The sequence below is a fragment of the Choloepus didactylus genome, chromosome 17 (assembly GCF_015220235.1).
Source record: "Choloepus didactylus isolate mChoDid1 chromosome 17, mChoDid1.pri, whole genome shotgun sequence".
Classification (NCBI taxonomy): domain Eukaryota; kingdom Metazoa; phylum Chordata; class Mammalia; order Pilosa; family Megalonychidae; genus Choloepus; species Choloepus didactylus.
Genome location: NC_051323.1, coordinates 19,037,307 through 19,064,077, shown reverse-complemented (window position 1 = coordinate 19,064,077; position 26,771 = coordinate 19,037,307). Strand labels below are relative to the sequence as shown.

The window sequence follows — 26,771 nt, the reverse complement described above, 5'->3', positions numbered from 1 at the left end:
GCTGGCCAATCCCTCACCACTGCCTTCATTTTGGTAGCTGGGATACCTTCCCCTCTGCCCCTCTGAGTTCTGCCCTTTCTCCTCCACGCCTCCTCTGCTGCACCCTGACGTCAGCCCTTGGCCCTCTTGTCTCTCCCCCGTCCTCCTGGGGGGTTCACATACACTCGCAGGACCTCTCTTGGCTCCACATCTCCAGCCGACCTCTCCTGAGCTGCAGACCCTCTGTGCCGCCCGCTGCCCTCCGTGCCCCTCAGCACCTCAAACTCAGCACGCCCACAGCTGGACTCATCTCCCCAGTCTTCCTCTCCCCCCACCCCCCTCCGCCACACCTCACCTGCTCAGTCTAGATTAGCTTCCTGACAGCACCCGCTTAGTCCAGCTCCTCAGCTCTCCCCGACACCGGCCCAGGGTCTGTTCCTCGGGGGGTGGGGTGGGCATGATGAGGTTTCCGTGGATGCCAGAGGAGGCCTCTTCCATGCCGTGGCTAAGGATTATCTTCCTCGAGCTCAAATGGGACCTTGTTCCCACCCCCCCCACCCCCACCCCGCACCACTTTCCCACCCTTGGCCTCTCCTTCCTCTCTCCCGGTGCCCTCTGCTCCAGTCTTACCCATGTCTTCCCTGTCTGCAAGGGAGCCACAGGCTCTCCCTGCACCGTGCCTTTGCTTGTTGTGTCCTTCCTGCCGGGAATGCCAGGTGAGCACACCGGGGGTGCTTGATCGATGTGAGTTCATGGGAAGGAGAGCAAAGCTGACCTCTGTCCACTCTATGTCCACCTCGCTTGTGTCCAGTCGCTGCTAGAAACCAAAGGGTTTTGTCCTATCCCCACGCCCCCGCCCCCATCCCAACCCCTACCAGCCAGGAGAACGTGTCCACTGCACCTTGAGAGCCCTAACCTGGGCAAGTCCAAGGTAAGCCGCCTGTGGGCCCTCTCTCTGCCGCGCAGGTGGGGTGACTTCCCGGGAGCATGTACGCACAGGTGGGGTGACGGTGGCCCCACTGGGCAGCAGGGGAATGGAGGAGCCTTCCTCTCAAGCTTCCAGCTCACTGGGCTGGGGAGGGCATACAGGGAGAGCACAGCTGAGCTCCCCCTGCCATCCGGATGACGCGCTGGAGAGGACCCAAGCAGACCCGCAAGGCTTCCTGGGCCGGGCCGGCGAGGAGGTGGGGTGGGGAGTCCCCCCCACTCTCCCTTCCGTCCCCCATGTTGTGCCTCTCCCGCAGACGGTAAATATTGGTGTTGTGACTTCATTAATAAAGGCTTCTGTGAGCCTGAAAAACATGGAATCAGGATAAACTATTTTCTGAGCTGCAGGCTTGCCAGGTTTGCTAATTTGGGAGTTTTTGGGCCCTATCCAGGGAACAAACCAAAGTCTCTCGAAGAGACACAGATGCAGCCGAGAAGGGGAGAAGAAGACAAGGAAAGCTGCTCCCTGCCCTCCCCCACGACTCCCCCCTCACCTGGAGCCGGGGCCCTGCAGAGGGGAGACCGGGGACCTTGGCTGGCTGGTTTCCTTGGCATGCAGGGAGCTGCTCAGCTGGGCTCCCTGAGTGACCCCTCAGCTGGGCTGGCCCCCAGGGGCCCTGCAGAATCTGAGGACCACAAACTGAGGTATTTATGGGCTCCTGTAAGAACTCCAAGTCACACACAACTGAAGTGGAGGGAGCACAGGGGACCTGTTCCTAACTTCCTTGGCCTAAACCATGTGGCTCCCCTTCAGGGAATGATCTTTACACATCCTCTTGTCCGTGGAACTTTCTGGAATGAATCCCCACAGCCTTCACAGAGGCTTGGCTCATGCTCCTAGCCTCTCTGCACTTGGTCTGCACCAGCTCCTCCTCACGGGTGCTGCGGTTGCTTCCCACGGGCCTTCGAGGAGCCCTTGCCACGTGACCCGGGCTCTGCCCAGGGGGCCAGGCTCAGGGCCCCTCCTGGAGCCCCCCATTCCAGGGCAGCCACACAGGGGGAGGGGAGGGGAGCCCAGCAGGCTGAGTGGTGCAGGCCCAGCCAGCTTTCCTGTCAGACTGGCACTGCCAGTGCGGAGCCAGACATCGGGAACAGGTTTAACCAATTACCCGAGCGCCCCATCTGCTGTCTGGGGTGTGTGTGAGGGTGAGTGCGTGAGAGGGTGTCTGGGAGTGCCTGGGAGGGGTGTGGGCGTGTGTGCGAGTGTGACTGTGTGGGTGTGCGTGGGCGTGTGGCTGTGCATGTGTGCGGCTATGTACATGGGTCCTGTGTGGCTGTGTCCCAGCCATGCCCCCACATTTCTCAAAGACCGTGGACCAGCTTACAGTCTTCCCGTGCCCCTCAAGATCTTGGGGTCCACACGGACAGCCCACTTAGCGCCCCAGCCTCTCTTTCCTTGCCCTCCTCAAATGTGGATGTCCTTTCCTGTCACACCATGAATTCGTCCTGCTCAACTTCTCAACTTGCCCTCTACATCAGTGCTTTGACCTCACAGCCTCTCCTGGCCACGGAGCCCTCTACCCCTTCTCTGGCCCTTTCAGGCCCTCTTGTTCTTGCTTCCTCCTTCACAGGTGCTCACTTTGAACAAAATCTGCCAGACCCTTGTCCCACTGATCCTTGGTGGCACCTGCCTGGCAAGACCACAAGCCTGTCCAAACCCACTTCTTCACCTGCCCTTGCAGCTGAGAGCCATGAGGACATCACGTGGGCGTGCTGATCCCCTGGGGTCTCCGGCCTCAGCTGAGGCCTCACCCCTGCTAATCAGCCTGCTCCCATTCTCCACAGGGGGTGTCTCAAACCATCACCTTTCACCCCAATCTCTTCGCCCCCTTCCTCTCAGCACAGGACCCAACTTCCATCTTCAGAGAGAAAAAAGTAGCAGAAGAGGAAAACCTTTGGATCAGTCAGAGTCCAGGTGGAAAGAGATGGTACCTCCAAACCAGGCAATTTGAGGAGCATTTAATAAAGGAACAATGAACAAACTTTGAAAAACCAATAAAGGATGTGGCACCACCCCAGGGCTGGTGGCAATGGGGAGCCCTGGTGGCTCTTAGGCTTGAAGAGGTGAAGGGCAGGAATAGTTACCAGAACCCAGAGAAGACAGCTGGAGGGAGGGCTTCCGGCCAGAGCTGTGCCTGTCAGCAGAGAGAGCTCCCCCTCAATCCTCCAATTTCCTGCCTCCTGGCACAGGCAGCAGCAGGGAGAAGGAAGGGGGGTTGAACTGGAGGGTCAGAGAAGAAGGTCTACACTCCTGCATCCAACCTGTCCACTCCAACTTCTGTTATCCCCAGAGAACTTCCTTGCTTTCTGGTCAAGGAGGATCCTCCCACTTGGGCTCCAGATGCTACCACCCATCCCCAGAAGCTCATCCTGGATTGTTCTTCCTTTTTCCTACCCTTCCAGTCTCTTCTGACTCCTGCCCCTTTGGGTTCCAACATGCCCAATAGTCTCCCATCTGATAAAGCCCTCTCCTAAGGCATCTTTATCTCTCTGCCCTGCTCACAACCAAATTTCTTTAAAGAGCTGTCTACACTCCTTGTGGATCACACCCCCTTTATCTAGTGTATGGATGAGTGGAGGAATGGGGATAAAAACTAAAGGTCCAATGGGGTGGGATGGGGGGATGATTTGGGTGTTCTTTTTTCACTTTTATTTTTTATTCTTGTTCTGGTTCTTTCTGATGTAAGGAAAATGTTCAGAGATACATTGTGGTGATGAACGCATAACTATGTTATCATACTGTGGACAGTGGATTGTATATCATGGATGATTGTATGGTGTGTGAATGTATTTCAATAAAACTGAATTTAATAAAAAAAAAAAAACAGCTGTCTACACTGGCAGCCAGTGGCAGTCCCTCTGACTTCTCAACCCATGGAGCTCTGGCTTCTGCCATGACCACACTCCACTGAAACAGCTCTCCCCAGATCCCTCCAAGAGACGTGCCTTCACCTTCGTCTCCCTTCTGTGCGCAGCTCCGTAACATGTGGACAGTCCATCTACTCGGAGCACTCTTCTCTTGCCTTGTCCTCCGGGATGCCACACTCTCTTACTTCTCCTGTGGCTCAGCTTCCTTGGCAGCTGCCTTGTCTCTCTGTCCAGGCCTCCGAGGTTGGGGCTCCTTGGGGTTCCATCCCAGGTCTTCCTCTTCTCACCCCCATGCTCTCTCTGGGTGACTTTTTCTAAGGAAACTGAAGAAGCCAGGCTCTGGCCTTAGCCAAGTCTGTTAGCTGCCGCCTCTGAGTGGGAGGTGGAGAATGAATCTTGCTTGGCACTGCCCTGGAGACATCTGGCACTGCAGAAAAGGGCGTGCATGTAGGGGTTTGGCCTTCTGGGGAGTGGCTGTCTCCGGGTCTAATCAGTGGTAGGGGAATGGATGAGATGGCAGGAGCAGCTGCAGCTCTGGGGGACTGAGGAAGGCTCCATTTAGAAAATGAAGCCGGGCTCCCAGGGGCCTTGAGAAAAGGTCACTCATCACTGCCCTCATCCGCTAGCATTTCTGAGCCTCCTTCTATCCATTGCCTCAGTAGGAGGAGGGAGGCCCTGGGGGCTGGGCAAGTGGGGACAGGGGGGTAGGGGAGGCCACATTCCTGGAGTGTTAATGATCTCTGGGCTGGGCAGGAACTGAGCCCCCAAACCAGCTAAAAACAACAAACAGCTCCCAGGAGGGATTTGTGTCTGTCCTGCGAACCAAGGATTTCCGCCCAGATGGGGGCTATGGCCTGTGGGGCTTTCAGCAAAGAAATTCCCCGGAGACCAGAAGACCCCGGGCCTAGAAGTACTGCTTTGTGAACAGGCCCCTCCCCCATCCCTTTCCCTCCTCCAACCCTCCTAGGGAGACCCAGATTCCCGGGGAGGGGAGGAGCGGCTCCCCTGACACCCTCACGGGGCTCTCAGATCCTTGGAGCAGTCCAGGGAGTGAGGCTGTTCTCAGCCTTTCAGAGATGAGGACCCCGAGGCTCAGCGAGCAGCATGACCCGGAGAAGGTGCTCAGTGAACATGTGGCTAAATGAACGAGTGGCTGAATGAATGCAGTCACTGGCTACAGGCCACCCACCAGACTGGGGCCCAGCTGGGGCTGGAACCCGGGGCTGCCTGTCTCCAGATCACGGGGACTTCTCTCTACTACACGGTCCCCCAGCAGGCGAGGTCAACAGCTTCTTCTTCCACCTCTAAAGGAGATCCTGGAAAAGAGGCCGGGCCTTGCTCCCTTGGGAACTCTGGCTGCCTGGAAGGAGGAGCAGGAATGTCAAGAGGCAGCCAGTGCTCACCCTGAGGGGCTGCGGAGGAGTTAGGAAGGGGCAGGCACCAGGGCATCAGCCCTTTTCGTGGGCTCAGACCTTCCCTCCCTGTGAGGTCCCCCCTGGTTCCCCATCCTCCTAGCCGCATACCAATACAAACAATATGGGAATCCACCAAAAGTCCTTATTTATGGACACGTTCCTCGAGGGGGTCCCTTAGTGAGCACTCAATAACCACTCTGTAAAGGGGGTCCTTTTGCAGATTTCCCACCCATGCCCCTCTGCCCAGTTTCCTGCCTTCATACACTCCTCTGCCCTTTTCTGTTTCCCTCTTGGCTTCCCAGCCGGCCTCACCCTCCCTGGAGCCTGGGGCTACAGCCCCCCGCCATGTCCACACTCTCCCCAGAAATCCTCAGGCAGCCCTTGATCTGGGCTCCACATTCTAGCTCCCCGGGGGAGCTCACTCCTGGACTATTCTATTTCCTACTTTTACAGCAACCCCGCTCCCCCACCTCTCCCACCCACCAGTCACAAAGCCAAGGCCTGATGCTTTAAATCCATCATTTATTGCCCGCAGCTCATTAGTATTACAGAAATCACAGAGACTGAGAAATTTTCTGAGAAGGTTAAAAAGACCGCAATTTCAGCAAAGTCCCCTGGATGTGGCCAAGGCGTTTGCTGGTCCCTCACTCACACCAGCCCAGGGCTGGAAGGCCGCCTTGTTCTGTCCGGCTGACCCTTCTCCAACCCTCAGGCCCCCCACCCTTCTCCCAGGCCAGAGGCTCGGAACAGGAAGCAAGATGGTGCCCTGCCGGGGGTGGAAAGGGGACTAGCAGCCATCTTGGCCTCCTGGTCTTCTGGTTCCCGCCTTCAGATCCCTCAGAATGCTCTCTGGAAATGGGGAGAAGGGCATCCCTGAGCCTGAGGGAATGTTTGAAGGGCCACAGGAGGTTTGGGCAGGTACTCCGGGGCTGAATCCAGCGGCAGGTATGCCCTGTACCCTGGCACCGCTGGGCCAGCCCGCCCTGATTGTGGGTCAAGGCTTGTCCTCCTCCCCAGTCATGAACCAATTCGCCCACCAAACCTTCCTGCCTCTGGCTCCAGCAGAGTGGGGGATGGAGGTTGACTGAAATTTTCCCCTCATGGGACTTTCTGCAGCAAGGCCAGGGCTTAGCAGCACAGCTGACTGTCCCTCTGTCACCACCACTCTGAGCCGCCCCACCCTGGAGGAAGAGTCCCCTTAGCTCACCTGAAATTGCATTGGGAGAATGACCAAAAATCATTCAGGAGACAAAGCAAATAGGTTATGGGGTGCTGAGGCCCCAGGGGTGGAGCAGAGGTAGCCTCCAGAGGGGGCGGGAGTGGGGGTGTGGTAGGCAGTTTTGGTCCCAAGGTGAAGTGCACATGAACAAGACCCTATGAGAAGTGAGCTTTTCAAGAGGGGACCCAGGCATGCCCAGCCCCCAGTCCGGGCTGAGCAACCAGCACAGCACTGGCGGTCATTGCCACATTCACATTATGGTGGGATTGCCCCTCCCACACCCTGGCACCCCTTCCCCCTTCCCTGCTACATCGTCCTCTGTGTTTTTCTCTGCCTTCTCCCCTGCCTGATGGGTGCTCCTCAGGAGGGTGGTGGGCTCCGCAGGGCAAAGGCAGCAGCGGCCTCTGGGTGGGGTGCAGGGTCAGTGCCCATGGAAGGCCAGCCTCACTGCAAACACTCCTGACCTCAGGGTGGGGAGGGGCCTCCTGCAGCCTCTTGCAGCCACCCCCTAGCTGCCTGCCCTGGCCCGCTTGCCTGCAAGTGCCTGGGTTCTCCATCTGGGCTGGAAGTCCCAAGGTGCTCCGGGCCCAGGGGCTGCATGCCAAGGGGTCCTGTTCCAGCTGGGGTCAGGTGAGGGGTGTGCTTTGAGGCCAAGGCTTCCCCTTTGCTTGAGCCTTGCAGACAAGGGGCTCACTCTGCTCACCCCCACCCCACCTCCGGCCTGTAAATGGGAGGAAGGCTGGAGCCAGCAGCAAGGGGCTGCCGGGAGCCTGAGTGGGGGCGAGAGGCGGCGTGCGGCTATGGCTGCACTCTCAGGACCAGGCTTCTCCTTCTCCAGAACTGTAAGGTGTTTGGCAAAGGTCAAGTGCTCCCAGGATGTGGCATCACACGTAGAAGGGTAAGGTCCAGTTTCTGAGGCCAACTGCTGGCCATTCCCAGAGGAGGCTGCCCCTCTCCCAGTCCATCATCCGCACTGCAGACGTGCCTTGGGAAAGCCAGCATCTGAGCAGGACAGGCGAAGGCGAGATCTAGCTGGAAGAGCTGGCGGATACTCAACCCCATCCTCCAGCTCCAGACAGGGAGTGGACTTGCCCAAGGTCCCAAAGCCCAGCAGTGCAGAGCTGGGTCCGCCTATTCCTGCGTTGATGGCTACCACTCAGGAGGGTGCCTGGGTTCTGGCCTCCAGGCTCTCAGTCACAGGACCCTCAGGAAGGGGTGCGGATGGGCCAGATGCCCCAGTGGCTGGGGAGACTCCGGGACAGCTGTCAGCCTGGCTCCAGCACCACTGTGGCCTGAGGCCTGCAAGGAGGATCTTCCCCTGGAGGCTGGAGTGCAGGCCCAGGGTTCCCACTAAGCATCGTTCCTTCTTGGGGCATCCTGCCTGGAGCTGAGGTCACCTCAGGGGTCCCCGTATCAGTCAGGGCTCCAAGACAGGTGGCCCCAGCCCCACTGTGTCACTGCGTTCCACAGCCTCCTGGCCCCTTCCTAGGACCTCTTCCACTGCTGGGTCATCCTGTGGGACGTGGGTGCCCCTCTCCCCTTCCAACCCTGTCTCAGGGGGTGATCTGGCTGGGCCACCCCCATACCCTAAATCTACCTGCCCAGCCATCAAACCAACCCAGGCCTGTTCCCACCCCGTCAGAGACCACTTCTGGGCAGCCACAAACAAAGCTCAGACTCGATTCCAATAAAAAATAAAAAGAGAAAAAGAAAACACCCAAAATATAAAAGAATCCTAACCCAACCCCTTGGGCACGCTACAATTTTTCAGCTTCACATATAATTGTGCTGAGTGGAGTTTTGACAACCCCGTGTAAGGCCCAGAAATGCACTTGATTTTTTTTTTTTATAGGAAATGCATCAAAATCCTCCTCCCCTATGTTAAAATGTGAACGGATTAGTCTCCCTACCACTGTGGGTCACAAGCCAACCCACAGGGCGGCCCAGGACTCGGGGAGTCTGCTCTCCCCTCCCTGCTGGGGCACCCCACGAGGCTCCTTCCCTGCCCCCAGCTCCCCAGCCTGGATGCTGCAGTGCCCCGGCCAGCAGGCCCCACTCACAGCCCCTTGTTGTACACCACTGTCCGGCTGCTCGTGGCCCGGGCGATCTCAGGCTCTAATTGGGACGTTTCAATCTGAGGAGAGAGAACAGGGGGTGGAAAGCTGAGGGTGGGCTCTCTGGAGAGGGAGAATCTGAAGGGGAGAGCAGGGAGGCCGGAGTTGCCCGTTGGGATCACGCTGGTGCCCCCTCCCTGTGCCCCAGCCACGTGCCCTCCCCACTGACACACCTTCCTTCCCTCCTGCCCCTCAGCCTGTAGCTCACAGTGTCCCTTCCAGCCCAAGAAGAGGTCCTGCATCTTCTCTTGCCACGGCGTTCGAGGGTGAGCAGCCTATTTGTTGGCCTCTGAGTTCTGTGTCTCCCTCATCTTCAAGGACCTTGTCCGCCACACCCTGGACCTGGTCATCACCCAGTGTCACTCCACTCAGATGCCTTAAATTCCAACTATCCCCTACAGTATCCTGTCTTCCCAGCACCTCACTCACTCTTCCTTTTGTTTTTAAACCACTGAGCCCTCAGACCTGGATTCCCTTGCTCTCCATCTTCACATCCTCCTCCTCCAACTCGTGCACCATGAGGCAGCTCTTGGTGCCTCCCTTGACCAAAGGTCCTTCCAACCCTAACTGGTGGAAGCCCTGCTCTGAATGGGTTCATCCCTCCACCTTCTCTGCACGTGGACTCAACAGCCTCATGGACACCACTCAAAACACACTGTCCCTGACTTTGGCTGGATGCTCAGAGCAACTGGCAAACCACCCCGACTGGCCCGGTCAACTGCCTCTCCCATTCCCCATGGAGGCCACCTTATCCTTCTCTGCTCTCCTTTGCCATCCCCATCCTCATCTCCCCACTCATCCTGAGCAGATGAGCCTGCTTCCTTCTTCAGGGAGAAAACAGAAGGCATCAGAAGGGAATATCCTCAGCCTCCCATCATCCAACCCACAACCTACCTGTGCCCACAGCTTTGCTCAATACCTGGCCTTCTGTTACCCCACAGTAGCTATCCCTCCCTGAGGAGGCAGACCCCCCACCCCGGGCTCTGCATCATTCTGGCCCACTCCGGGAGCCCACTCCTGGATTGTCCTCCCTCTTTCCTACCTTTTCAGTCTATTGACTCTTATTTCGATGCATGACAAGAACCTCCCATCTGACAGAACCTCCTCTTAACCCATGTCAGGCGCCAGCTCCTGTCAGGTCTCTGTTCCCCGACACCCACATTTCTTTAACGTGTTATCTACACCACAGTCTCCACCTCCGTCTCCCACTGACTCTTCCACCCACAGCAAATCTGACTTCTGTGTTCTTATCACATGGCTCGGAAATCTTCCTCCCCAAGGCCATGCCACCCTCCTTCCCTCTATACCCCCCGGACTCTTCTCGGCCGGGCCTCAAACTCCCTGAGCTCTCGGGAGCACTCCCCACTGTCGAGGTCTCCCTCTTGCCTCTGTCTTCTGTGGGCTCTCTCCTGACTGTCCTCCCCTGGCCAATACTGTTGTGCCAGGGTCCTGGGCCTTGGCACTCGCTCTGCAGCTCCCACCCAGGTCTCCTCATGCCCTTCTTGTGACTCAGCTCTCCACAGCGGACTGTCCTCTCTGACGCCTCTCTTTGCATGTCCCACCGGCACCTGAACTAAACGCACCCAGAAGGCAAGTGAACCCACCATCCCGCTCTGCTCCGACCCACCTCCCCAGGCCTCCTCCACCCCAGCCAGGGTCTTCTAAAACCAAGTCACCTCCTTTCACCACAAAATGGCCCCATGTTCCCGCTGCCCTCAGGGATCAGGCCCAGACTCCCGCCTGTCTGCCTCTGGCCAGCCCTGTCCCACACACACCTGACTTCTGTCCCTCAGGTGCACTTGGCTGCTTCTCACCCTCGAGGCTTCGCCTGAGCTGTTCCTGCTGCCACAAGCGCACATCCTCCTACTTGCACTCCTCCTCCCCACCCCAGCTTTCCAGTCTCGGCTTCAGGCCAACTCCCTCACCCCAGCTGGGGGTGGCCCCCCTCCCCGCACTCCCTGTACCCCAGCATGGCATCGCATTGTTGGGGGCTGACTGCTGCCTTGCGTCCCCTCTCCCCACGTTGGACCACAAGCTCCGTGCCCATCCCTGGGTCCTCGAAGCCTAGCCCAGTGCTGGCATTCAGTGCATGTTGACTGAGAAAGTAGAATAAAAAGGGGCAGAAGGCCCTGGGAGCCCCCAGAGATGATCCAGTGGGGGTGCCTGAGCCCACAGCATGAGAGGAGCCAGGGAGGGCAGGGCTGCCTCAGCGACAGGGCCCAGTGTGAAATCTGCCCTGGGCCAGGCCCTCCCTCAGCTTCACTGGGTCCCAAGCACCTGCTGTAAGTCAAGACACGGTCACCTGTGGCCGCCCTGGGGAGCAGGTGGAAGGAGGCATAGACCTGCCCCGGCCTTCAGAGAACTCTGGCTGGCTGGGGAGGGAGCACTGTACAAAGCACTTAGGGATGCCTGGACTGGAGCCGGTGGGTGTGGTGGGCTTCCTGGAGAAGGCCCCGCCATCCCCAGTCCCTGGTACCCCATTACCCAGGTTCCGGCCACTTCCGAGGGCCAAGCAGATAGGAGTCCAGAACAAGGGTTCGGCGTCCGGGCCTCTCCCCACTCCCTCTCCTCCAACCACCTTCTCCCTCCCCACCCCTGCTGGCCTCCGAGTCCCCTCCATCCTGCCGGTTCCCCGCGTCCCCACGCTGCCACTGACACAATGCACAGCGCCCACGCTTAAAAATCTAAATGCTTTTGAAAATGTTTAACCTAGTTAGACAAATTAGCAAAAATTTGTGCAAAACAATTTAGGTATTTAAAATATTCAATGTTTTTAAAAAACTGGAAAACTGTTCTTAGCTTTCAGCTGCAAAAACCAACAAAATATAACATCCCAGCAATCTTACCATGAGGTGTAACATAACCCTTCGGGAAAGCTGTTAAACAGCTACTGAGGCATCCTGGGAAATAGCACTTCATTTATTCAAATGCACATATGTCAGGCTTTTGCACCATATGTCATTCCAAGCTATTTACAGTAATAATTAAATCTTAATCAACGTTTAACCTCTGTAAAATGTTTGAAGAATCCTAATCACCCTTCAGACTGCACTAATGAAGGAGAAATATATAAACATAAAAGGAAAATGATGCATAGATATCACGCTGGAAAGAACAGTAATTGCAAAATTGTATTTCTTTTAAATATAATCAGTAAATGATGTAAAGTAAGCCAAGGAGTATTTTAAGTTAAGACATCTTGGATGTCAGAGGTGTGAGCAGCTAATTTTGTTCTGCTACCCATAACAGATGTAGCATATTTTATTTTAGTGCCATTATTAGCAACTTCCCATGCCGGCTTTCACTGAAGCACTGAGGCCCGCATTAAAATCAGAGGCTGCTCACCACCACGGTGAGGACCACGGTTCAGGGCCATGGACCACCCTGCCCACTCCCTGGAGAGTGCTGGCCCCACTGGAGCCCGAAGCCCTCCCGGTGGAGGCTGTCACAGACCCGGGCGCCCCTGGGTGTGAGGGCACCAGGTAGGAGGGGAGGCAGGGTGGGGGGAGCTGCAGGCGGTGGGAGGGCTCCTGGGGGCGGTGGCTGAGGCACCCGGGAGCAGGGACTTGGGGACAGAGCTGGCATTGCAGGCTTCCTCTCTCGTTTCAGGTCTCTCTGCCCTGGGTTAGCAGAGGCTTACGGCTGCCAATTCCATCCACCAAGGCTGGGCACACAGAGACGGACGGGACCAGCCCCTGCCCTGGAGGAGCTGGCGGGTTGGGGGAGGAGTCACACACTGAAAGCAGATGGATTCCAGAGCGACGAGCAAAGTGCCATGGAAACTGGGGAGGGGGTGGGGGTTACAGCTTACCGATGAGGGACCAAGGAAGGAAGACTTCTCAGAGGAGGTGGGCTGAGAAGAAAATGGAGGCTTTTGAGAAGAGAGGGCAGGGGAAACTTGCTGGGTGAAGGGAAAAGGCCCTAGCTGTTTGAGGTGGGCAAAGTTGGGCATGTTGGAAAGGCAGCAGGAAATGGAGGTGGGGCGGGGACAGGTGTCTGCATTTCAGCTGAGGGCAGTGGGGAGCCATGGAAGGATTCTGAGCAGGAGCAGGCCATGATGCAGAGTGAGTTTGAGGAAGGTCTCTCTGGTGACGGTGGGTGAGGAGGATGGACTGGAGTGGTACGGAGGGGGCAGGGAAGCCTCCTGGGGGGCAGCTGTGGGGATCAGAGTCCCCGAGACAGGCACCGGGTCCTGCCTCACGATGCTGCCGGTGAGGGCAGAGAAGAGGGTGTGCTGGGCATCCTTTCTGAAGACGAAATCCATAGGAGTTGATGACCAACTCCACGTGGGGGTGAGAGGGAGGTGTCGAGGATGACTGTGCGCTGGATAACTCCTAATTCTAGCGCGGGAGCTGGGGTGGCTGCTGACGCCATCTCGGAGGCAGGGAATACAGGAGGGGGGCAGGCCGGAGTAGGGGGTTGACAGGCTCAGGTTTGGCCACGCTGAATCAGGAATCTGGGGTGCCTGCGGGTCCCCCAGGTGGAGAGGCCTGGGAGGCAGATGGGGCCAGGGCTTTGGAGCTCCGGGCAGGGGTCTGGGCAGGAGCAAGAGCCTGGGATGTGCGAGCACAGCAGAGCCTCCAGAGTGGAGGAGGTTGCCCAGGAGAGCAGATGGAGGGAGAGGGTGCCAGGGCCCGGGGAACACGCACATTCGAGGGGTGGGTGAAGGGAACAAGCTCACGATGGCAGCCGTGGCAGGCCAGCCCAAGGGGTGGAACTGTGACAAAGGGTGCCACAGACGCCAGGCAGCCTGAGGTGGCCACAGACACCAGGCAAACAGTTTTTGGAGGGTGGTCCTGGTGGGGGCTGAGAGGCTTTGGCCTTGGCACCTGGATTTTGGGGACCAACTAGGGTCCAGAATGCCTAACCCCCCACTTGGTGCTGGCCCTGGTCACAGCCTCCCTCTTCCATCCTGGGTCAACTCGGCTGGCCGTTTGTAAAGACCCTCCAGCTGTCTGGTCAATGGCCCACCATATTCTAGGTTTTCTTGGTGCTGGGACCATGGAGGTCCTCGCTAGTGGACTCAGAGTGGGAGGCAGGGGCAGGGACTCCTGTGCTGCCTGCTAGGCCAGCCCTGCTCTTTCCTCCCTTCTCCACCAATAATCATGCCTCTAGAGCCCTTGTGGCCCTCACCAGCTCTGGGGTCCCAGATGGAGAACGGAGGGCCTAAGCTGCTCTCTTGGGATCCAGTGCTGCTTGGAGGGGCTGACGGGTAAGACCCAGAAGCCAGCTTCATGTGCCACGAAGGCAGCAGAACAAATGGGCCAGTGATTGCAGCAGCTCCTAGGAGGGACTGGGAGAGAGGGAAAGAGGGAGAAGGAGCAAGAGATGCAGGAACACAGAGGAGTGGGTACAGCAGGGAGCGGCCACTGGCACCGAGGGCAGGGTTTTGGTTCTGACCACAGACTAACTGGGAGTGACTCCTGGGCAGGAGAAAGGAGGCAGGGCAAGGCCACAGGGAGAAATGGTGACCCAGGCTCCAGGTTGCCCTCTCTAATGGGGAGTGTGAGGCCTCCTTCCTTCCCAGGCGATTGAGAGCCAGTCAACAGGGGGCTCGGGGGGGTAGTAGGGGGAGGCATCTAGATGGGGAGCCAGAGTCCTGGAAGGTTGGGGCTGCAGGGCCCAGTGGGAAGCTGAAGTTATCAATCAGCACAGGCTGATGGTGCCTGTCCCCAGCCCCTCTGCCCAGCCTGGGAGTGTCGGGAAGACGTAGGCCTGCTGGAAACACTCACCCTGCCATGCATAAGCTAGTACTCCCGGACTCCTAGACAGAACCTGCAGCCTGGCTCCCACATGGTCTCATGGGATGCCCCATATCAGAGGCCCCCACCCTATCCCACAGGCCCAGTTCAGACCCTGCAGCCCCTCCCAGTAGATAGCTCCAAAGCAGACGTCCAGTTGCATTTGAGGTCAGAGGCAGCAAACTGCAGGCCTCATGTCCAGTAGCCCCTCTGCCTCCCCGCAGCACCCAAGTCCTGGCTGCTTCCAGAGTCCCCTAGAACAGCCTGGCGACCTTCCTCTGTGGCCCAGGAAGGGTTAACCCTGAGCTATTTACCTCTGTCTCCTGGCTCAGTGGGTCGGGGCCCAGAGTCAGGAATGTGTGTGGGGCCACTGCTGCTGGCTGCAGCCCCTGCACACACACCTGCAGCGGCGGCCAGCGGATAGTTTACATATTTGAACCTGGAGCTAAGGTGCAGAGACATAAACAGGAAACTAGATCCCCCGGCCTGTGCCCCATTCCCGGGGGCTTTTACCTACTACAAAGGCCCTCCTCCTCCTCGCCTTTCTTCCGGAGGCGACCCGGTGACACAGCTCAAAGCCACCTCCTGCTCCTGCCCGGGGTCCGGGCCTCTGAGGGTCCGTGGCTGGTGGCGACATTGACACAAGGTCCAAAGCCCAGGTCGGCACCTGGCTGAACCCGTGTGCCTGAGGCCTCTGCCAGGGCAGGGGCCTGCCTGTCCCCTGGGCAGCCCCATCCTACCCCTTCTCAGCAGGTCCAGGCAGGCCTCAGGGCCTGCTCAGACGCACCCCCAGGCCCTGGGTTTGGGGGAAGGAAAGCCATCCTGAGTACCCTTGGAGGGTAGGGGAGCAGCTGAGGCCTGAGCCTGGACCCCAGAACCCCTCAGTTAGACCCATGTGGCTGGCTCTGGGCTCCCACTGCCTTCCCAAGGAAGGCCGGACACTCAGGGTCTTCTGATATCTCCTCTAGGTACCTCACCCCTTGGCTTCTCTCCATTTCCCATACATGGCACGATTAAGCTTTGAGACCTGAATCCAGGCTAGATCCTTATTCTCTGTGGCTGCCTCCTCCAGGAAGACCTCCCTGATCTTCTCAGCCCCAATCCATTGCTGCTTTCTCCAGTACCCACAACACTTGTTTTTCATCTCTATCACATCCTCAATCCCAGGCTGATTTGTGAATATAGCCCCCCCCCCCATGGTGAGCCTCTCAGGCAGCTCAGTATTCCTGTGCCTTGGACACAGTGGGTCCTCAATAAAGGCTGAGTCAAATGGAACTGTAGCACCCTAAGCCCAGGGCTCCTTCTTATACTTTTCCTCCTCCCCTGTGCTGGGCACACCCAGGGGACGCTCAGACCCCTCCTCACTTTGGAGCTTTGCCTTGTTCCTGGGTGCCCTCTGGTGGATCCACCCCAGAATCATTCTCTGTCCTCCATCTCCTCAGCTTCAAGGCCTCAGTTTCCCCCCATGTGCAGAGGGAAGATTTTCTACCTCCTGACGCTGGGATGTGGATAGTATCAAGAAATTGATGGGAAAGCGCTTTGGAGACTTAGACGACACATAGGACGCTGTGAAGGGAAGGTAGGAACCCACGGTTAGCCCGGCACCCAGGCCCAGTCCTGCTCTCCAGAGGCTCCTTGCTGTGGGCAGGCATGTCCCAATACTGCACATGTGTGGATGCATTTAGTCTTCTCAACAGAAGCTTTGCACAACCAAGCCTCCTTCCCTGCCCTGAATTTGGCTAGACGGTGTTCTGGAAGGTCCTGGAAAGGAGAAGCAGGGACGGCTGGGCTGGGAGGTGGATCCGCTGAGGCCTGCCTTTGGGTGTGTGTGCACAGGCCCTGTGTGTGCATGGTCGTGTGTGTGCTCCCACAGGGGCCTGTATGCACACGCAGGTTTGGGGTGGGGGGGTGGGGAACAGGCAACATGACAGGTGGCGTTGGCGTTCCTGGGCTCCGAGCGGCTCTGCCTTTCCCATCCGTCCCTCCTGGGGGGTCCTGTGGGCAAACTCCAAGAAAGCAGCGGGCGGGGAGGCGGCAGATTTCTGATGGCAAAAATAGCCCGCTTCAGAGTTCAGCAGGGACTGATTAAACCGGCAAACAAGAAAAACCCCAAACAAACATCTCCAAGCAAAGCAGGGGATGAATTTTAGACTGGGGAGAGAGGCCCCAGCTCTGGGAGACGGTGAACCCTGCTGTGGGCCCCTAGACATGGCCTCACGTCAGCCCTGGGAGAGCGGGAGAAGCAGGAGCCAATCAACCAAGGCAGGCTGAACCCAGAACAAGCCAGGCCCTGCATCAGGTGCTGATAGGTAAAGAGCACTGGTTCTCAGCCTCAGGGACAACCTAAGTACCCAGGGAGGGAGGGAGGACTGTGGTCCCAAGGTGGGAGATGGGACGCAAGAAACCCACACCACCGGAGTCTACGTTTGGAGGGTGAAACAGATCCTGGTGGGGATCAGCAGGGTGGGCTTCCTGGAGGCGGGGTGATTTCTAGAACAGCTCACTCCTGATCTTTCCCATTCTTGGCTGTGAGTTCAAATCCTTCCTCAGGGAAAGGGAGAGCTGCTGGGGGAGATATTTGCCGCTGATGCGTCACAGCTGCCCAACCAAGTTGGCTCCTTAAAACCACCATTTTCCTCAGGGTTGATGGGGCGAGGGGGAGAGGTGGTGGAGGCTCTGGTACTCACCAGGGGTACCCCCTTTCTCTCCCCATGCAGGGAAGGTGTAGCTCTTTGTTTCTTGTCTCTGGAAGTTGGAGAGGGTGGGGACAGGAAGGCATGGGGACAGTGAGGCGGGGGGGGGGGGCTCAGGGGAGGAGGGGCTGGCAGGGCTGACAGGAGAGGCTGGAGCAAGAAGCCCTGGAGGGCTCTCTTTGCCACCTTTTCTTCCAGTCAAGGTGTTGGGGGGTGGGGCAGAGGGGCAGAGGGAGGATGGGGGAGAGGTAGGGGCCCTGCTGAGGTGTCATCAGGGGAGGCCAAAGGGCACGGGCCGACAAAGTGATGAGACAAAGTGACGAGACAAACGTCAGGCTGCCAAAGCAGACAGGCCAAACAGGGGGCACCCCCACCCAGCTTGTGAACCAATGGCGCCTGCCCCGCAGCAGCTGGTGCAGGGAAGAGAGAGACACACCGTCCAACCCCTACAGAAGCAGCCCCAGCCCTGAGTCATGGGGCCCTGGAGCTGCTGGGGGGGGTGGTGGAAGGAGCCCCATGAGGGTGTGGGGGACTAGAAGGTACATTCTGGGGAAGGCTGGCCTGCCCGTCTCCTGGGCCCCACTCAAGAGCCACATCCCTTCCTGGCCCTGGACGGTGGCTGCCAGAGGGCACGTCCATGCTACAGAAGACTCCCGAGGTCGAGCATGTGACTTAGAGCCACACAGCTGGCTGTCAGCTGTCCCAACTCCAGCACCAGGGCTCTGTCCCGGGTTTTCACTTCCAGTCCAATGGGCAGAGCCAGAAAGAAACTTGGTTCCAGCCCCACATCTTAAGGCTGGGGGCACTGAGGACTTGGAGGCAAGGCCCAAGGTCACACAGAGAGTTGGGGCTGAGGGACGCCAGCCAGAGGGAGGAGGGCAGGCCCGGGGTGGGTGCGTGGGACCCGGGACAGCCCCCCAGTCCCACCCCAGCCCCAACCCCACCTAAGGGCTGGGCAGAGCCCCCAGTCACCCCCTAACTCCCCACTCACCCTCAGAAAAACGCCACCTTCTCCTGTGGACACATTTCAACGTCACCAAATCAGCTAATTATTGACAGTTGGTGAAGAGGAGATTTCACTTTTTCCTCCTGTTAAACTGCTCCTAATTAGTTCCCTGTCACCATGGCTGGCTCGCCCGCCCGCCGCCCGCCCGTTCCCGCAGTAATCCCGCTGCACAGTGCCTCATTAACCTTTTGCTCCTCTCCTGCCGCCTGCCAACACGATGAAGACAAAAACAGATTGTCTGACAATGGCTCTGGCTTGTATGTGCAGCCCCGTTCCCCAGCCCCCGAGCTCCTGGGGGAATGGCGGGGAGAAGAGAGGGGACCGGGGTGGGGGGAGAGCCCGAGAGGAATCAAGGAGGAGAAAGAGGCACAAAGGAAGACAGAGACAAGACAGAAACGAGGCGGGGAAGTGGGGAGGGGGTCTTGGCCAAGGCATTGCTTTCTCGCACCGGGAGCCATGAGGTTCATTAAGCGGGGTTGGAAGAGCTTCCAGGTATGGCGCCCCGGCTGCCGGGGCTGGAGGGGCACGTGCAATGCCAGGTCCCGCCTCTCGCGGCAGCCAGGCCTGCAGCCGGGACCCCACAGCCTGGACATCTCCCTCCAGGGACCTGGGGCACCAGTGCATGAGTGCACATCTGTGTGACTGTGTGTGTGTAAATGTGTGCACGAGTGACAGCGTGAGTGCATGCAAGTGTGTGTGAATGTGTGTGAGTGTGGGTATGTGTGTCAGAAAGCGTGTGTGTCTCTCCCTCTGGGAGAGGAAAGCAATGGCCACATTTGCCTGGAACCCAGAGCCCCAGAGCCCCACTCTCCAAAGAGACAGAGCCAGAAAAGTCAGCACAATTCAGGCCCCAGGCCCCCACAATTACCCAACTGAAAGCAACCCCTGGTAAGTTCCAGCACAGTGCTCTGATTTATTTTCATCATAGCGCTCACTATTCCAGGATATTTCTTATGGATTTATATTTTGTTTCTCCAACCAGAATGTAGGCTCCCTGAGTGCAGGGGGAAATGGCATGGCCACCCCAGTCTCAACGGGTTGGGGAAAAGATTGTGGGAGCCCAGGAGACTGAGAAACCACATGCTGACCATCCCATCCTTGCCTGGTGACACCTGGCTGTGTGGGCCCTGGCCAGTGGCACAGTGGGCTGTAAGCTCCAGTGTCCACCAGGGCAGGCCCTCTGCTCCCCAGCCCGGTCCCCACAGCCTGGACATCTCCCTCCAGGGACCTGGGGCACCAGTGACGTGACTGAGGTCCAGAGGCAGCCACACCCTGTCCCCAGAACTCACACCCAAGTCCATGGGGGGCCTCCTGCCCTACCTGCTGGCCCACCAGGACCCCCATTCCTACCCCACTCTAGGCTAGAAAACAAAGAAACACTTGCTCCAGAAAGTCCCGGGGAGGTGTCAGAGGGCCAGGTGAGGGGACCGGAAGGCCCCCACAGAGTGGTTTGGGGCTCGGGCCTTCTTTTTTTACAGTAGGTGGGGGAGGGTTGGGCTTTGGTTAGGGGATCACTCTGCCTGGGTACAAAGCCCTCTCTATCCTTGCCAACACTGGACCTCAGGCAAGGTATTTAACCTCTTCATGCCTCAGTTTTCTCATTTGTAAACAGGGAACATTATATTGGTAAATATATTGGTAAACATTATATTGGTACCTTCCCTGTAGGACTGTCATGTTTCTGGAACCCCGTTCCCTACCACAGCCAACCAACCCCTCACTCACTGGGACCCCATCGAGGATCCTGCCTTGGTCTGTGTGTGGTCCCCCCGCCCATTCCCCCCACCCAACTGTCATCTCCCCAAGCCCCTGGCCCCCATCTCACAGAACACCAGAGAGTGACACTGTCTTTGATGTTCCCCAATGGCTTCCCATCCCTGAGCTCACTTCGCTGATGAGACAGAGGAAACTGAATACCACCTTCCCTCCCGACCGCCTTGTCTGGCTCCATCACCCAACGCCAAGTCCTATCAATTGCTTCGTGTCCCCTCGGCAGCAGCTCCCCCTGCAGCCCACCTCCCACTTAGTGTCCACAAAGCCGCTCCCTCTGCCCCGTCCCTGGCTGCCCCTTCCCGTTCTGGATGGCTTGTCCCCCTCCACCCTGTAACCCCTCCCACAGTGATCTCATCCCCTCCCTACTATGCACCGAGGGCTCCCCCATCCGTATCTCCAGCCAAAATCTTCCCCCAGAGCTTGGGACCCACATATCTGTCTACATAACATCCTTGATATTCAGTAACACCTCTGACCAGAAGGCACTACGAGGATTTAATACAACACAGCAGGCAGAGCCCCCAGTGTGAGGTCTAGCATAGTAGCTGCTTCGTAAACGGCAGCTAGGAATCTTATTTGCAGTATGACCTTGGCACCATTTTAATAGGCAGAAATAATTTGAAATGAGCAGACAAACCCCCCTCCCAGGAATTAAAGGGGGACTGAAGTTCTTTGCTTAACCTCTGGGGTTAAGTGGGTTGGAAATCCCACCCCAAACCACTGCAGGCCAGCCATTCTAAGAACCAGTTGCCTAAACTCTATCTCCAAGTCCCCTAATTAATTAATTAGTGTTCCAACGAATACTCCTGTCGACAACCGTGGTGGCTTTTGGCAAGGCTGGGTCAGCCAAGCAAGTCCAGACTTATTGTGGCAAATCCCACTGGCTTCTGGGATGTGAGACACAGTCCCTGTACGGCAGAAGTAGCACCTTGTTAGAGAGAATTAATTGGGAGGATGAATGGGGGAACGAGGTACCCTCAGCCAACTGGCTGCTGGCCTTGGTGCCGTCATCCCAGACGGGCCTCGAGACACCCCATAATGCCCAGGCCAGCCTGCATCCTGTCGGGGTGGGGGCAGCTGAGGAGGGGGCTCTGAGAGTTGTGCCCCTGTCCTCCCTTCCAGGTTGACAAAGACTTATTATGCAAGGTTGAGGAAGAGACTTGGGTTACCATAAGAGAGATTTGGGTTAGACGCCCAGAAGAACTAACTTCTGTGCCTATTAGAGGCAGGCATGGGGGAAGAGAGGAGCCTAAAGCAACCTCTCTGCAGCCAGAGCTGGACGCATGGCGGGGGGTGGTAATCAGGGGCTCTCTTCATTATTTGCCCCAGAGGAGCTCCCACCAGAGACCCTTCCACTGCCTCTTGGCTCCACCATCCCAGGGTTGGTAGGTGGTTGAGAGAAGAGAGAAACTCAGCCACAAAATGCAATCAGATATATACAGTAATTCCTAAGAGCTCTGGACTGGCAGGGGGACATCTGGGGATTGCTCCCAGATCAGCACCTGGCTTCTGGGACTTTGAGCTGAGGACTCTGCCCCTTGCCCAGAACCATGGACTTGGCCTGACTGCACAGACAGATGCGACGGGGATGCTAGAGGCCACCGAGAAGCACCCCCACCCCGATTTTCAGAATTTCTAGGCAACGTGGAACCCCTCTGCACCATTTGGAGTTCCCAGGCCGCATCAGCTCACAGCTGCTGAGCCTTTCTCAGAGTGGGGGAGCCCTGCCTTCATGACAGGGTGGAGCCCTGGGGGCATGAGGGAGCTGCTGGGACACGTCACATACCAGGCTTCCCACCCCCTGTGCTGTGGCCCCCAAGACAGGAGCTCTTCCCCCATCACAGTCTCCAACTTGAACTCCGGGGCTCAGCAGAGGGAAGTGACTCCAGCTCCCACGCTCCCCGGGCTTCGGGGTCCAGATGCTGGGCTGCCAGCTCCCCAAGGCTCCGGTTGTCCAGGCCTCACAGCCCAGCTGTCCCACCCCTTGTTTTCACTTTCCTCTACTTCCCTCCAGTAACCCTCTCCCTCCCCACTCTGGAGACCCTTAATGAAGTGGGGTCAGTCCTGAAATCACAAATGCAGAAGCTCCTTTCACTGGCCACAGCCTCCTGCTCTTCGCAGGGGCTGGGCTGGGTCTGGCTCTTCATCAAACCTTGCTCCTCTCTCTGACCCAGCTGCCCACCCTCGCTCCCAGCCCAGCTTAGACTCTACGGTCACTGCTCATCCTGATCTCTCACCACTGAGGGCCCCACCCAGCCTGAGGGAACCCAGCAGCCTCCCGCCCCAGAAAAGCCCCGACCCACACCCACAGACCAGCGTCCTTCCCCTCCTCGGCCAGCCGCTGGCACTGCCCACCAGGCTCCCCTGGCCGGCTGTCTCGTTCTCCCCACTGAGTGTCTCAAACCTCTGTGCTTCTGAACCCCGGCCTCCCCCGTCCCCACCCCGAATCCTCTGCTCCATCACAGAGAACACAGAAGCCAAAAGGACAATTCCCCCAGGGCCCCACCCCCCTGCATCTGCTCTCCCTCTCCTCTTCCTCCTGCTAAAGTGGGGAGGGGGCTTTCTCCCTGCCAAGGCTGAGCTCTCCCGCATCATCTGCGCTGGTCCCTGCGTCTCGCCGTGGATTCTGCTCTCCCCACTATCCTTCAGGCACTTTCTCTTCAGCATTGACACAAACTCCAGTCCCTCCCATTTCAACAAGGACAAAAGAAACAAATAAATAAAACCGTCTCTTGATCCCACATCTCGATGCCGCAGCTAGCCTGGTTTTCTTTTCCCCCCTTTGGTGCCCGGCCCAGACCCATGTCCTTACCGTCACCAGGGGACAGGGCCGGCTTTGATTGCCTGGACTCTTCTCAGGGCTCATGGAGTTGACCTCTCAGGCATGTCGGACCCTGGGAATGGCCGACCCACCCCCTGACCCCATGGGCCCAGGTCTGTCCTCACCTCTCTGGCCTCTCCCCCCTTAGATCTTCCCCTGGCTGAGCCCACCCACGGTCCTCCTTCCGTTACTGTTTCTGGGCTGGGTGTCTCCACTTCTGTCCCTCCAGCCCAGGCCGCTCTCCTGGGCTCCAGACCCAGAGCCAACGTCCACAGGTATACTCCACAGGCACCTCAACCCCCCCACGTCCATCCAACTCCACACGCTGTCCTCCCCTCAGACCCGACCCCACTCCCACCCGTTGCCTCATCAGCCTGGTTGTTCAAAACCAGAAGGCCGGGAGCTCTTCCTGCCAGCTTCCCTTCCCTCCCGCCACGTTCCAGCACCCAATCCTGAAGAAGCCGCCCCCCAACCCTCCCTTACACGGGCCCGCTTCTCCCCATGCCCACAGCCAGCAGCCCGGTCCAAGCCGCCAGCGTCTCCTGCTGGATGCCCGCCACAGCCTCCTGATGGCTTCTTCTCCCCCGGAGCTCCAGCCCAGCCTTCTCGACGCAGCCACAGGGCCGTTCAGAATCAGGACTCTGCAGTCCTGCTTTCAGAGCTTTGGCCTGTCTCGTTCACAGCGGAAACCCCAGTGCCTAGCGTGGCGCTTTGGAGTCAGCAGCGGGGAAGTATTTGTTCATTAGTGACCCAACGTAGACCTTCCTGCACCCCTCCCCGTCCTGCCCACGAGCTCCCTCCCCCCTGCTGACCTCTGACATCTGCGGGAAGAGGCTGATGGCCAGCGGCAGGGCCAGGCCGAAGGCTGCCAGGCACACGAGGCTTTGCACAGGAAGGAGCAGCCGGCGGCGAGCCTGCAGGAGGGCCGTCCTGTGGGGGAGACAGGGAAACGGGGCCCATGAGACTCGAGATGGGGTGGGCTGGCTGCGGGGGCCGTGCTGGGGCCCACACAGGGTCTCAGGGCCATGGCATGTAGTTCCAGGCTAATGCCAGCTTGCAGCTAAACAACTGTGGCAGGATTCTGTCTTTGGGGCCTTTGTTGGTTGGTGCCCCTCTGCCCAGGCAGCCTTGAAGGACGCTACTGGTTGAACCCTCAGCTACGCAAATCTTAAATAAGCGCCTTAGGGCACCCACCCACCTTGTGTCCAGCCCTGTGCCAACAAGGCCACATGTGGGAGAGATGACAGAGCAGGCTGTCGGCCCCTGATCCTGGGGACACACAGGAGAGTAAGAATATCTGCAAAAGCAGCACGTAATTAAATAGCAGACAAACCAGCGTAGATCCAAAGCCAGGAAAGGAGACAACCTACACACACACACACACACACACAAAAACACAGCCAGGAGGGGCTGACCCTCTTCTGTCCCACTGGCCATCCCATCAACTTTGATCCAAGAGCCACTGAGAGAGCCAGACTTACTGTCACCCTGAGCTGCTCCTGGCTCCTGCCTTCAGGGCCCTTTGCCAGCTCCATCACCAGCATGCTCACAGCTGGCACCCACTCCCCAAGTCAGGCTGGGCAGGAGAGGGGTGTGAAAAACCTCCCTCCAAGGCCCTGGGTCCTCCAGCTCTGTGATAAAAAAGGGTACCCAGACAGAACGGGGGTGGGAGTGGGGGCAGGAGCTACCAGCTGACAAACACACCTCCACTGTGGTGTTCATCGTAGCTTTACGTTTTGCATAATTCAGCAGGACGGCCTGGGGAGGTCTGGGGTGGGATGTGCCATCAGGATGGCTGGCTGCACCATTTCCCAGATGTTGGGTGGACACTAAATCGGATAGTGGAAACTGCGTCAGCTTCCATGCGACCAGTTCATGGTGAGAGCCTCTTCTTCGGGCTCTTGCCCCTTTCCTGCTGGAGCAGGAGTGGCTGTGGCCTCAGACAGGTGAGAGGCCCTCCTGGGGGTCAGACAAACCCCACACCACTCTCACCTCCTTACAAGAATCCCAGGAGTACCTGGCCCCCAGCAGGCAGCAAATATGGGAACAGAAGTTTGCAAACTTTAAAGCGTAACAGAATGATCTGGATGGCTGGTTAAGAAGGCAGACTCCCAAGGGCCCTTACCCCTTAGGGCCCCTGACTCGGTACTAGGCCTGGGAATCTGCATTTCAAACAACGTTCCACGAGTCTAGGACCTGAACCACACTTTTGAGCAACCCTGCTCCAGGAGGTTTCTGTTAAGGAGTCAGTAAAGATCCAAATACTTGTAAATTCTATGCAAGGATTCCGTGCTCAGTAATTGTGCATTTTTATCACTGTAGTTAAGGGAGGAGCCTGGTGGCTGGGCTCTTCTCCAGATCTTCCCACTGGCCCTGAGTCCAGGATCTGTCCAGCTATTGACTTCAGCTGAGATGAGCTGCTGGAAAGGGGAGTTTCACAGGATCAAGGGCAGCAGGACAAGGGTACCCAAATCAATCCCATCTGCCCATCTGATCCCCCCTCCACCTGGGTCCAGCAACTCCGTCCTCTCCCCCTCCTCTGTTCTAGCCCTGTGCCCCAATGGGCTCAGCCCCAGGCCCTCTAGACTTTCACAGAAGTCATGGAGGGGCCAGGAGTAAGGTTGAGATGGGCCCTGGGATTGTTTTCAACTCCAATCATCTTCTTAAGCACGTCAAGAAGTGTCGGATCCAAACTCGCCCACAGGGCTTGGGACCAGGGCTCAGAGGAGGCTGTGAAAGGCGGGGTGCCCTCTGCCCCAGTGGTGTGAGCCAGGGTCTCAGTGCCTGGGACATGAGGGCAGGAGAAAAGGGGACAAGAGGGTGTAAAGTACCCGGAGGCATAGCCCTGAGGCCACCAAGGACAGGGAAGTTGACAGGGATGTTCTCTCCTGGCAGTTGAATGGCAGACAGGGGCTCTGTCCTGGGGACCCCTGGTGGGGTGGGAGCACTAGGACCTTGGCTATGCTCTTGGGGGTGACTGGACCCAAGGTCCCACTGGGAATGGGGGTTCAGGGAGCCTTGGGCCTGTGCTCCCAACTTAGGAGGGAGGCAGGCCCAAGACCCCACCCACACAGGAGCCCCTTTAGTCCCAGCTCAGAGCAGGCTGGAGAGTGAACACAGCAGGATGGGGGGAGGGGAGGAGGGAGGGAGATGGCAGGGAGGCATTGGAAAGGCAGCTGGGGGAGTTACATATGCAGATGGAGAGATGTGTGACTGCCTGGGAGAAAGGAAAGACCCGGATGCCAGGGACCAGGGGAGGCTGGGAGTACGGTCTCAGGAACCCACTGTGGAGGGTGTGGTTTGCACCCCATCCCCACCCCACACCCCACCTCCACCCAGCTCACACGGGCCCACCCGGGGCCCTGCCAGGGACTGCAGGGCTGGGGAGCGAGCTGCGGCCTTCCTGGTCCAACACAGGCATCCTGCCCACGAGTTGGGGGCTTATGTCTGGGGGCTTATGTCTGGGGGCCTGATGTCGGGGTCTCTCTTCTGGCCCTGGGTCTTCCTGTGTGAAGCGTATGGGGTGTGAGTGCAATGCAGCCATGGGGGAGGGCGTGGTTGAGAGTGAGGGGCTGTTACATCTGTGTGTGTTGGGGTGTGGGGGGGTGTGTGGTGGAGGAGGTGTCCTCCCCTCAGACCGAGGCCAGTGTTCGGGGCTGGGGCGTGAGGATCTTTTTTTCAGAGTCTCCGAGTCGAGGGGAACTGACGGTGCTGGGCTCCCACCCCGCTCAGATCCCATCAGGAAACCCAGGGCCCTTGACTCGCGGTGCCCCTCGCAGAGAGGGTAAACTGAGGCCAGAGGGAAGTTGAGACAAGACAGTTTCCATCCCTCGGCCTGCCACACAACAGCTTGTCTCCCCCATGGCCGTGCATTCCCTCAGCACTTGGAGAGGAGTTTTAGTTTGCGCTCCATTAATTTGCAAGTAGGCTGCTTTGTAAGTGTTCTTTTGTCTTTTTTTCCTGATTGTCCTGCTTCTCTCATCCAACCGGGGCTCCCCAGAGTAGGGGCTGCCCCCCCCCATCATCCTGCGCGGCAGAGGCCCCTCTGCCCACTGATGTCCCTCGGCCCAGGGGGGCCCCTGCCAAGAGCCAGAGGGCCCATTGGGTGGGAAGGATGGAGCCCTGATGAACAAGGTGAGGAAGAGGGAAGGGTCC

At 58.1% G+C, this 26,771-nt stretch overlaps 1 protein-coding gene across 5 annotated transcripts in view; it reads right to left on the bottom strand.

The window, feature by feature from the left end:
• Positions 1 to 453: 453 nt before the first annotated feature.
• SFXN5 (sideroflexin 5) overlaps positions 454 to 26,771 on the bottom strand; it is a 131,788-nt gene continuing 105,470 nt past the window's right edge. The window contains exons 13-17 of one of the 5 annotated variants that reach the window (XR_005212451.1): positions 23,429 to 23,546; positions 8,529 to 8,602; positions 896 to 1,051; positions 610 to 796; positions 454 to 484 (exon numbers count right to left, since the gene is read on the bottom strand). Coding sequence is in view for 4 of the 5 variants with exons in the window: in XM_037807593.1 (XP_037663521.1) it covers positions 766 to 793; positions 896 to 1,051; positions 8,529 to 8,602; positions 23,429 to 23,546 (376 nt within the window). In the remaining variant the exon portion in view is untranslated. Of the gene's footprint in view, positions 485 to 609; positions 797 to 895; positions 1,052 to 3,001; positions 3,102 to 3,829; positions 5,195 to 8,304; positions 8,603 to 23,428; positions 23,547 to 26,771 lie in introns of those variants that run through there. The other 4 variants (XM_037807593.1, XM_037807595.1, XM_037807594.1 and 1 more) reach the window with 4 other exon arrangements.